Source organism: Archocentrus centrarchus, chromosome 24 (genome assembly GCF_007364275.1).
Source record: "Archocentrus centrarchus isolate MPI-CPG fArcCen1 chromosome 24, fArcCen1, whole genome shotgun sequence".
NCBI lineage: Eukaryota > Metazoa > Chordata > Actinopteri > Cichliformes > Cichlidae > Archocentrus > Archocentrus centrarchus.
The window spans coordinates 14,914,419-14,926,474 of NC_044369.1; the positions used below are offsets into that span (position 1 = coordinate 14,914,419).

Consider the following 12,056-nt stretch of genomic DNA (forward strand, 5'->3'; position numbering starts at 1 on the left):
CAAGACCACTTAAGAAATTACTAGAATGTCTGACTCCTTGAAAGCAAATGATAAAGAAATCTGTGGTGGCGCAAGACTTTTGCACAGTACTGTACCGCCATACTAAAGCATTTTCTTTTTGTGTTGATGGGTGCTGAAAAAAACAAAACAAAAGGGTTCTTGAATACTTACAGCTCTTTCATATTAATTTAGATTTAGATTTATATCACTTATGAGCAGTGCAGTGTTCCATACTTAGTTATGTGTGTTTGGTGTATGCGTTTGTGTGTTAGCATCTGTGTGGCTGTGACTCAGCAGCTCAAACAAACCCTTAGGGAGATTGAGATGATTTTTAGTGCCTCCCACACACACACATACACTCATATACATCTTATGAATCATCATTGTTACCTGGGAGAAAGCTGCCTGATTTAAACTCGGGTCCTGGAGTTTCTAGGGAATGCAGTCTGACTAATGCATGTCATGTTTGCAGATAAAATATGCAGTCTTAAGACATGTTCATGGAAGTTGCAGTAGTATGCAGTTAATGAAGCTGCCCCCCGCCTTAGTCTTGTATGAATACCTTTTCTTTGTCAAGCTCAAAAAAAAAAAAAAAATGAAATGCCATCCCTCTGTTATCACAGGGGGCGCTGGTGAGTGCTTTGGCTGATGACAGTATCCACCTATGGAACCTGAGACAGAAGAGACCAGCCATCCTCCACTCCCTCAAGTTCAACAGAGAAAGGTAAGTGGGTCACACATAACTGCAGCTGGTAAGAAAGACTGTCTACTAAGTCGAGTCCATCCTGCTTCAGCTTTCTTTTCCCTTTTTGCCCCTCATCCTAAAAAGGTTGATGGGGTATTGTCCTCACCCCACCCGCCGGGCAGGCGGGTGGCTAATTTTCAACTGTGTAAACTCGAGAACGATGTCACCTTTGTTCAAATTGATACCATAAATGGATCTACTAAAAATATCGGACGAGCTCGAGTCTGGGCGACCTTGAAGAGGTCAAATTTTCTGAAAAGCTTGTGAAAGCGATAATTTGAGAACGATGTCTCCTAGGATTTTCAAATTGATGCCACAGATGCATCCACTAAGAATCTTGGATGAGTTAGTTCTTACCATAATAATGCCAATCACAGAAAGTGACAGTATTCTCAGTGGTTCATTTTTATTATGATTTTAGCATTTCTTATTCTTGGTTTTTAATTAGCCATTTGTTTTTGAATTGATGTGGTGAATAAAGTCACCGAGGTTCTTATCCACCCCATTAAAGTCTCTGAGACCTGGTTAATTATGTGTTCTAGGACCACCTAAAGATTCTACTGCCAGGAGGCCGAGGGGTACAGTAGCACTGGCGGCCGACAATATTTTTCTCTCAGTTATTCCTCTACATGCTCAGTTAGACCCCACACTTGGTCTGGTGCAACATGAACTGTGGCTCTTTGAGTAGGGTTAGTGTCACAGTTTGCCGCCTGTATCAACTGTTAGTTTTTGCAGTCATACTGTATGCAAACAGATGGCATTTCATTTGGCACATTTAGTGTCTGTGCGCTTGCAAAACAGTGCACAGGGCACTGGAAGTTACAGAGAGTCTGATGCTCTCATTTTCTGTCTCTGTTGGTCTCTAACTAAACACTTGTTATTTGGGTCACTTGCTCTGCCTTTGAGGTTTTCCCATCACTGGGGCACAGGTGCGAACCTGCCCAAACACCTGAAGGTTTACACTAGTTTATACACAAACATGTCATAAACAAGAACACAAGTAATGTGAGTGAGTTTTTTTTTTTTTAACGTAATTAATCAGGTGTAATGATGCAAATCTTTTCTTCACTGGACAAATCCTGCTTTATCATTACCCTGAAGAAGAAAAGAAGTCTACACAGATTTCTTAGGAGCCATTTTGCATGTTTTAAAGGACATCATACATTTTTTCTCTACATTGGATTGTGATAAAATTCACTTTTTTTTGCCTGTAATTAGCGTGTTGTTATGATAATAACGGGTCCAGGACAGACGTTATCTTTTAAGGCTTGCATCCAGAGTGGCAAAATTGAACCAAATTCTTAAATTGCTAAAGTCACACTGTCACACTGTGTTTGATTTTTGGAAATGCAGTTTAAGTTCTGAGCCACAAGTACAGAATCACCTCACCTCCAGGAAGTTAGTGTACACCCATCAGAGCCGATCATATCACTGGCCCGCGATCTGTCACTGCAGAAAGCGGTGAAAGGGTTAAACCTCAGAACAAATGATCTGAGATAGTGATGATGTGATGGACAGGTGGCCAGCAGCAGCTTTTAGGGCGGATTGTGTTCTTGTGGAGGCGCTCGACTGCCTCTGACATTTAGTAAACATCGCCGTGCAGCGCAATGACCTCAAGACACGGCATCAAAGAAGAGCAGAGTTACTGCATCTTAAGAGATGTCAAGACAGGAAAGAGAAGCTGCAAAGTCACTCGACATGTTTGAAATGGAAAGAGCAGAGAAGACCGTGAAACTAATGCAACAGGAACAAGTGGGAAAAAGCTTAAGGAGGAAGAACGATTAACGAATTTGAGACGGGAAAAGAACAAAAATGAGATTAACAAAGAAGGTTATAAGGAAGGAGTCGGAGAATAGTAGCATAATTGGGAGAAGGTCATTAGATGAAGCATATATTCCATTCATTCATGTTCTCAGCCCTTTAAAAGGATTAATATCATCAGTCGGTCCTAATTCATACATAGCGATATGGAACAAGTTGGAGAAAATTCTGATAACTGAGCCTCATGAAAACGTCTTGCCAGCTGATCTCAGTGGGGGACTGGCTGTCCCTTCCGCCCTTTACAGGTGCAGTCTTAGTTAAACCTTTACAGGGCGCTCATTGAAATACAAATTTTCAACCTTAGAGAGTTATTGGAGGACATATTTCAAAATGTTTCATTTTCATGTAGAAAATCAAGGTCAGTGAATTTGATTCCTCGCCCACAAGTTGTAAAAAAACCACATATGGTGAAAGGAACATGTATCTTAGAGTATTATAACAGATTCATTACAACATCATGTTTTAGAATGTTACAACAATCATGTTATAACTTTATACAACATTCAGCCATTTCTTTCTGACCACATTCTTTAAGACCACGTACTTCTTAACCTCACTGAGGCGCAGGATGGGCGTCATATAAGCGTGCAGAAATTACCAAAAATTGTCACCTGCTCTATAAAGCGTTAAGACCTGAATCACAGAATACTGTTTGATCTGCTCTGTTCATCCAAAAGACAAGTTTGCATCTCGTTGCTAAAGCCCTGCGACCTGTCCAGGCTCCACCTGCCCCATGCCTCTGAATTTAATATATCAGAAGAAGATGGATGGATGGATGCTTTCTGCTGTATAACACCATCACCATCATGTAAGAACATCATTTGATGCATTGGTTGTCTTTAGATGAGATGTACTGATCCAAGCTGTAAATAAAAATTGCTGCTTTACCATAACTGGTGATGCTATGGGAACTTTAGTGTAGCTGTATATCCTGGTGTGTTGCTGGCCGGGATCCCACAGTGATGCATCAGGTGATGTGGGCTTACATATAAAATACAGATAAAAGCGAAGCTTTGACGTCAGTCCCTTTGAATGAATGCAGAGCTGGATTCTAAGGAAGATGGTGAAGAGGAGTAGCGATAGATGTGTGGAAGCTAATGGGTTTAAACTTAGTTTTAGAAATGAACTTATCATGTGTGACTACCACCCACAGGTATTTTTTTTAAACAAGTGATCTTCTCACTGGATCCCTTTCACCTTCAGCTTTTCTATCACACCTTTAAAGTTGCTGGCATTCGAAGCTACAAATATGTGTTATCCCTGATTTGTTTATTTTAAGTGTGGACCCCTTTGTTGTTTGGATCATACTTTCTGTAGTTGTCAAAAGAAAGAAATACCATGAGGTCATATTTCCTTACAGAGATCACAGAAGTTAAGAGTGATTTTTCAAGTAAAGCCAGAAAACAGTGTCCAATATTTGTAAGGCCAACATGTCGGTCGCAATTCAGTCCCATCGTTTTTTCTTCTTGACCTCTCCGACTGTTTGTTCAAAGCTTGACTTGAATTTGTAGCTGTGAACTCCATCAAGAAAAGGACTGACTCACCTATCCAGACAGCAGCTTCTTAACAGGGTGCAAAATGCTCATTGTAATAATAATAATAGTAAAAAGTAATGGCCTGTCTTGTGTGTTAGATAAAAACATAAATAGTCATAAAAAGCTACATGAGCTTGTAGTAAAGTCAAGACAACATTCAGAACCAATATAGTGACAGTTTGTGGCTGTAGATGAACGAAATTTTTTTTGCTGCTGCACTTCACTGCAGTCAGTGGTCACTACTTAATCTCATGGTTATGACAGATCTGTGACACCTCTGGCAATTCCCAGCCTTTAACACAAAGCCACAAATTGTTTCTTTCTTTCCATGATTATCGAAACACGATAAAAACCTGTTAATTAATGAGGGGATAGAGGTGCCAGTAGACAGATTATTTAACTTTGGAGAGAGCTGGTCTTGCTGTTTCTTCCTGCTAAGCGAAATGCCTCTTGGCTCAGGCTCTGTACTTAATGCACAGACATGAGGGTGTTATTGATTTAGCCAGCTGCAGTATCTCGCAGTCAGAAAGCAATTACTGCAAATGTGTCGCCCAAAATTTTGAACTATTCTTTTAATGGATATTTTGGTTTTAGATGGCATTCACTTTGAACAGCTTTCTTGCTAACAGAACAGTCTTAATGACTGCTATCTTTAAAAACTTCACTTTTACTATTGATAAGGCTATAAAGTAAGGAGACGCTCAAGAAAAAGGTCTGCCAACTGACAGTGATGGCTAAGAAAACCAAATGTATTTGGCAATTTGTGGCCTTAAAATGTAGTTTGGATGTTTGTCAACTTTTGATGCATTTATTTTTATCATAGCCCTTTAAAAAGTTTTAGGCATGCCAGGAAATTCTATTCCTCCACGTATGCATGCCAGGTTGGTAGGAAGCCAGGATCAGAGTGCAGGATCTGCCATCATTTACAGTGCGACAGAAACGACGGGACGATGGTAACCCAGAAAAATAACCGTTGAGCCACCACAGCACACTGCCTATCACCTCTAGGCCCGTTCAGATACTCTAAACAGATCTTTCATTCCTCCCTAATTGAGCCCTGATCAGAATTTGAGTTGATGATTGAAAGCAGTGTTGCAGAAAACCCTCAAGCATCAGTATCCATACACATTAGGCTACAGGGACTGGAAGAGATGAGAGAAAGGAAGAGAGGAGGAGTTGAGACAGACTGGGCCTCAGCCAGAGAGCAGTGAGTCAGTCTGTGGGTAGGAGTGTGGGGGAAAAAGAAATCCTGCCGAGTCATTCTGGCGTAGGATGCTCTCGTCACCTCCTGGCCTCACAGGAATGCATTGCAGATGTGGATGCTACCAACAAAATAGGGTGATATGATGGGAGATAATGGTGGGAGAGTGTGCACTTAGAGAAAAGTGACACCTAATATTTTACTTTCTGCTTGGTAAGATTAAGGAAATTCTGTTGTATAAATAATACCTCACTGTATTCCTCACATACTTTAGTGAAGCTGTCTGACAGTCAATCACGGTGACTTAATAATAAGCCTAAAGTCACAGCCTGTCTGAAAGGATTTTTTTATGCATCAAGATATGCACTTAGGAGATTGTTGACATTGGGAGTGTGTCAGTCAAATCTTTTAAAAATGCTTGAAAAAATGAATTATTCAGTTCAGCAGACTTTGCTCAGAGATATTCGACTGATTAAGGCTGCTGCAGGGCTGCTGAATTAGGTTTCATTCTTTCCGCAAGTTTCTCTCCAACTTCTAATTTTGCACACATACATTAGAAACATGCGAAGGTGAAAATGTGTTTGTGTGTGTGTTTGTGCACGTGTGTGCGCAGCAGTGTATTAGATTAGATTCTTCTTATTTGAGAGCCATGCGTTAGACATGACATCTCAGATTAGAATCTCCAAACCACTTTGAAGGTCTAGAAAAGGGACACTGTTTATCACTGAGTTGTGTGTAATTTGTGTTTTCTTTCTGATAAATAATTTGTCCAATGTTTAAATGTGATGATGTCATTTTTATTATTATGAATCCACTTTATGCCTTCAGAAACACTCCGAGCATCATATAGTTGCTCCTGCTCCACCAAATCCCAAAGATACTCTACTGGATTGAGATCTGGTTACTTTAGAGGCCATTTGAATACAGTGAGCTCACCGTCATGTACAAGAAACCACTTTGAGATGATTTAAGCTTTTTGATATAGCGTGTTATCCTGAATCAGAATGTGGGTACACTGTGGTCATGAAGGGATGGACATGGTCAGCAACAAAACTATGGGAGGCTGTGGCACCCAGCCAACATGGGTGGTCTTTTGCTCCTGTAGCCCACCTGTTTTAGGATTTGATATTTTATGTCTCCAGAGATGCTCTTCTGCGAACCTTGGCTGTAATGTAACAAGTGGTTATTTGATGGCCTTCCTATCAGCTCAAAGCAGTCTGGCCATTTTCCTCTGACCTCTGACCTCTGGCATCAACAAGGCATTTTCACTGGAACCAAATCTTGTTTCATATGACAAGTTTGTTTAGACAGTCTGTTCTGCACCAAGTGGTCTTAGTAAAAAGTTGCTCATAAAAAGGAAAGTCTCTCAAGATTGAGACAGTTTATAGATCAAAGAATTGTAACTGGTGATTTCTAATTACAGGCGGGAACAGATTACTGGATGATCCTCATTGATGGGAATGCCGTACAAAACCAGACATTACAAAAGATGACTTTCTGGAGTGTCCCCTCTCCTCAATTAATTTGCAGTGAACTGTACTGTCATACATCTAGCTCACATTGCAGTTAGTGTCAGAGTTGTGTTGTGTAGCAGGTGTCTGTCATTTCTGAGGCAGTGTGCTTGGCCCTGAGCCTGCAACCAGCAGCTGTGTCGTGACCACTTGAAGCTTGAGATTGCACCAGGAGACGCGTGTGTGCGCAACAAGTGTGAACACAGTGACACGCACACGTAATGACAAGTGCACAGACAAACCGAGTGCATGTTTGCACACATACCCAAGCATGCACAGAGAAATGGACACACACACACACACACACACACACACACACACACACACACACACACACACACACACACACACACACACACACACTAACACACTGCAAGCATAATTTCTATAATTATGCTCCTGACACAGCTTCTCAGTTGGCCCTCACATCCTGGCAGTCAACTTGTATATGCTCACATTCACAGATCAAACATATTTATATACAACATACATTTACGCACAATACATGTGTAATTGTATTAATTCAAATCAAAAGCTGGAGAGCATGTAATATCCACACACACCCATGCATACACACACATACAGACAGACAGTAAGCATAACTGCAATAACAACTAGAATGTGTTTGCATTTTACATAAATCATCATCATGAAGCCAACACACATGTTCACATGCCAGCCCGCATACGCATAGACAAGGCACATCTGTTTGGGCAGTAGACCGTCTGCTGGATAAAAAAGATCCCACAAGTTGTCATGAATATCTGTGTTGCTGTTACATTTTCTCTGGTTAAGTGAGTCTGTACAAACATGTCCGTCTCTGATAATCTGTCCACGTGTGAGTAAGCCAGCTTATCCTCTTGCAACCCTGCCTTCTAAAAATCATTTTCATATGCAACTAATAACACATCTGTTGGTGTTTATTATTTGTTGTTTGAGAATTTTGTGGGGTTTTTTTGTTTGTTTGTTTATCACATCATGTCCCCGCTTTATGTAAGTGTAACATACAGACCAGGCACAGGAGAGCATCTCTCGTGGAAATGAAATGTCTGGGTTACATTTACTGTATGGTTTGAAGACTTGAGTCACTGCAAAGTATTTTCCACAACATATTAAATACTTTGTTATGAACCTACTAAATGAAAGTGAACACTTTCCACTTTATAATAGCACAGGACTGTGCAAAATCGTATATGTAGACACAATGTTAGTAGCAGTTTACACAAAAACACAAATGTGTTCCATTTCTTTAGTTGAATCTACAAAACGACCAAAGATAACACAGTTTTGGCATAAAATTGTATTTTTGCACCGACAAGGTGATTCCCAAAGAGGTATTAGCTGAAAACCTGGTGTATCTCAGCATGCTGTGTGCATCTATAAAAAATGTAAGGAAAGTGGAGGACAAAAGAAGAAGTGGCAGGCCTAAAAAAGTAAACACTTACTCTGAGTTAAATGCTGTTTTATTTGCCTGGTGCTGCTGCAAAAATACAAATATATTAATTTGTTCAAGCAGAGCGTGGTGGCAGAGAGGGAAGGTGCGTTATACTGTAGTAAGAGCTGCTGCTGATCTTAGTACAGCCCTGGAGCAACAGTGTGAGATCAACTCCCAGAGTGAATGAAAAGTTTTAAAATGCTTTAAGCTACCAAACTGCTTTGCTAAGTAAATTTTGGAGGAGATGAAATGTTTACTAATGTTCGTTGTCAACATCCATTATGCTACACATGCAGACACAAATCCTGGTAATCAGAGATCAGGGTACCAGTCATCAGGGGTATTTTTTTCTGTATATGCGCAACCAAAATCACGGTGTACTTTAGTTATACTGAATATGAATCATGTTTGCAGAAAATATGATTAGTGTTTTAGTTAACTTGAGCAAATCTGTCAGGACTGAGGAGGAAGTATTTCACTGTAGCCTTTTTGTAAATGCTGAAGAAGAACAGCTTTATTTCTTCTCCTATATGGACGGCTTTCCCGGCTGTTGAAACCTATGCGCTTTGTCTTATAGATACAAGCGTCTCAGCTCCACAGGTGTGGCTCAAACCACAGTGCAGAATCAAAACTATCACTGGAGGAGCTGAATAACCTTGAAATATTAGCAAGCTGGATTAGCAAGGTTGTACATTACTATTCCTCAGATGGATTGGATGTTGAATTGGAGAATGGATGAAAGAACAAAATGATGAAAAAGGGATGAGAAGATGAATGGATAAGGAGGGAAGGGTTTATAACCTCTCATTAAACTTGAGCCTGATTGATGGATAAAAGGAGGAGATGAGGGCGATAATGAAAAAAAAAGAAAATTATGGCTGCCTCTTTGCCCTCATGTATCCTGTGGATGTAGAGGAAAAGGGTCTGATTGAATGACTCAGAAATCTCTTTGGTTTGCCACTCTCATCTCAACTGCTTCGACCTGGTGGAGTGGTAAATAATCCTCTCATAGTTTTGCATAATTTGTCTCTGGTTAGAATAATTTTCCGAGATTTTCGTGAAGCTTCTTACTTTTTTGCTGCCTTTATATCTGGTTATGTCCACCTTTTCTTTTCCTACGTTTTGTCATTTTGTTCTCTTCTACTCTTCTAACGCTCCTTTCCTTCTGCCCACAGAATAACTTTCTGCCACCTGCCCTTCCAGAGTAAGTGGTTGTACATCGGCACAGAACGAGGGAACATCCACATTGTCAACGTGGAGTCCTTTATGCTCTCAGGCTACGTCATCATGTGGAACAAAGCCATTGAACTGTGAGTGGCTCTGTCTGATTTTTTTACCCTCTGATGCTCCCTTCCAGATTTTGTCCCAGAAGCTCTTTGCCTTTCCTCTCTTCTTGCTCCTCAAATACTGCACAATTTAGCACGCTGCTTCATAGGTTTTGTCTCATATAGAGCGTTGTCTTATCCAAAGAGAATCACTGGTAAGTAGATCAATATGCGGACTTTGTTAGAGTCAAATTCATATCAGCAGCACTGCAACGTGGGTCTTGGGATTTATTGACTCACCTTGAAAATGGAAGAATGCTGTTTAACATTTTACCGGTCAAAAGGTTATTGTAGTCTAAATGTAATGAGATAAGAAAGAGTCATTAGTCAGTGTATCATTTCCACTCCCAGTATCAGATTCCAGGTAGTGAGGGACCTGTCTCTTTGCTGTTTCAATGGATCTGTCAGCTTGACAGGCTCCATTTTGGTTCCCTGCTGTACAGACTTAAATTATTCACTGGAGCATTTTGCTTCATGCTTTCCCCTCATCTCCTACTGTGCGTGCATGTGTGCGTGTGTGCGTGTGTGTGTGTGTGTGTTGAGACAGAGTGAAAAGAGTAGGAGGGAGAGAGGGGGTGGAACAGGTGTCTGCCAAGATCAGTGTATGGTACACACAGACGTCTCGTCTCGTCGACAGGGCTGCAGGGAAGAAAAGGCGAGAGTGAGTGGTGGGAGAGAGAGGGAGAGAAAGAGGAGGAGGGGAGAGGAGTGGAAAGGATGACACAGGGCTTTTGCCTGAGGGAAAGGACATGTAGAGATGGAGAGTGATAGAGGAATGGAGTAGGACAGAAGGATAAATGCAGGTGACAGAGGGCAGGGAATGATCGCCCGGAAGAATGAAGTTGCGCAGATAAGTCGGAGGGGCAGATGAAAAAGTTTTCCAATTAAAGAAAAAAGGGCAAAAAGGGGAAGGCAAGGAGTAATAATGTGAGATAAAGAGTAGATATGGATGATGGCGAGGCAGATACTGGGGTGCCTTTTGACTAAAGGACAAACAATAACTTCCACTCTCTGCTTCATAAAGTCTCTTCACCTTCACTTGGTATCCTCTGCCATCCGCAAATTGTTTCAGTGACCTCTATTTCAATGTTTATCCAGTGGGCATTAAAAAAAAAATCATAGACTTTCTATGAGTAATGTATACATCTCTGGAATAGAAATAGTTGCTTGATAAGAATATTTAAACATCAGCACTGGCCATAACCACTCGGAGCAATGTCATTTCCCAAGGACATGACAGCCATGAAAATGTGCCAATTTCTGTGTGAGCTTTGAAACGTAATTATTGGCATATTTGATTTGAAATTTGAGCATTTCAGCTGTCGGGACCTGAAGCATCATGGTCCTCTAAATGCAGCTGTGTTTTGGTGCTGTTGCAGTAATCTCACAAACTGCAAACACAGTACACATGACAGAAATAATACAAATCTAGTATTTCTATACACAGTCTTAAAATGAAATATACTTACAAAAGGGTGGCATAATTGTGTTTGTTCATTGCTCATATTGCATTTCTTAAAATATTCTTGATATACATTGACCTGCATGGCCTCCATGCCATCCTCCCCCTCTGATTTCCGCTTCTTCTCAAGATCACATTCACATCTCTATATCTGCTTTCACCTTTTATTTCATTGCCTCGGCCAAAGATTAATCGTGCTCCTTATCACGCATCATGTAACATGACATTATTTCCTGCGAACCTGAATCATTTTGAATCACAAAGTATTCCTTGACATGTTGCATTTTTTTGTCCAAACTGCAGTGAGTTTAAGGTTCAAGCCTCAATTCACAAAACATTTTATGTTTTATAAGATGGCAGCAATGTTGGGAATCAATTGTTGCGGGTGCATTCAGTTTGCATATCTGTTTAAATGTATGAGGGTGTGGTTGTTGCTTGCTTTGATGAAGATCAGAGAGGTGATTCTCTTGTTCTCTCTCTCTCCTCGTGTCTCACTGCCAGCTGTGGCGTTAGTAAGGTCACTTTCCAGATACAAAAGCTTCTGTGGCTCTTCTGTTGTCCTCCTGTGATACTGTCATCAGACGAAGATAGCGCTTGCTCTAAATACAGTAGCTGTCGCTTCAGTTGCATCTGCAGTGATTGGTTGTGTGATAGATTGGTTGCGTGACAGATATCCCGTGAAACTTAAAAATCCAAAATGTTTTTGCATTAGTGTCGCTGCCATCTGCCCACTCTGGTATTGAAAATACGACTTAAACATTTCAAGCCCTGCCTCGTACACCTCTGTGCAGCTGTGACTGCTCTAATGAGGATAAGATACAGTGTGTACCGGGGTCATCATCCTTTGGGCCCTGCTATTTGGAGACAAGCTGCAGTTGCTGTAGTTGCCAGTAGCCCCAGGCACGGTGCTCCGAGTATTTGTATGACTCACACCTCTGTTCCCAAGCTACTGTGCTAGAAATTGTTCTGGATTATTAGACCAACTAACATCCTACGCTGTCTGCACAGCACTGTTGTTCAC

The 12,056-nt window shown here is 40.9% G+C and overlaps 1 protein-coding gene across 2 annotated transcripts in view; it reads left to right on the plus strand.

Moving 5' to 3' along the window:
• The window catches only part of stxbp5a (syntaxin binding protein 5a (tomosyn)), a 98,955-nt gene that overhangs the window by 39,497 nt on the left and 47,402 nt on the right, over positions 1-12,056 (plus strand). For both annotated transcript variants that reach the window (XM_030721509.1, XM_030721510.1), the window contains exons 4-5: positions 624-724; positions 9,424-9,558. In XM_030721509.1, the coding sequence (XP_030577369.1) occupies positions 624-724; positions 9,424-9,558 (236 nt within the window). The remainder of the gene's footprint in view (positions 1-623; positions 725-9,423; positions 9,559-12,056) is intronic.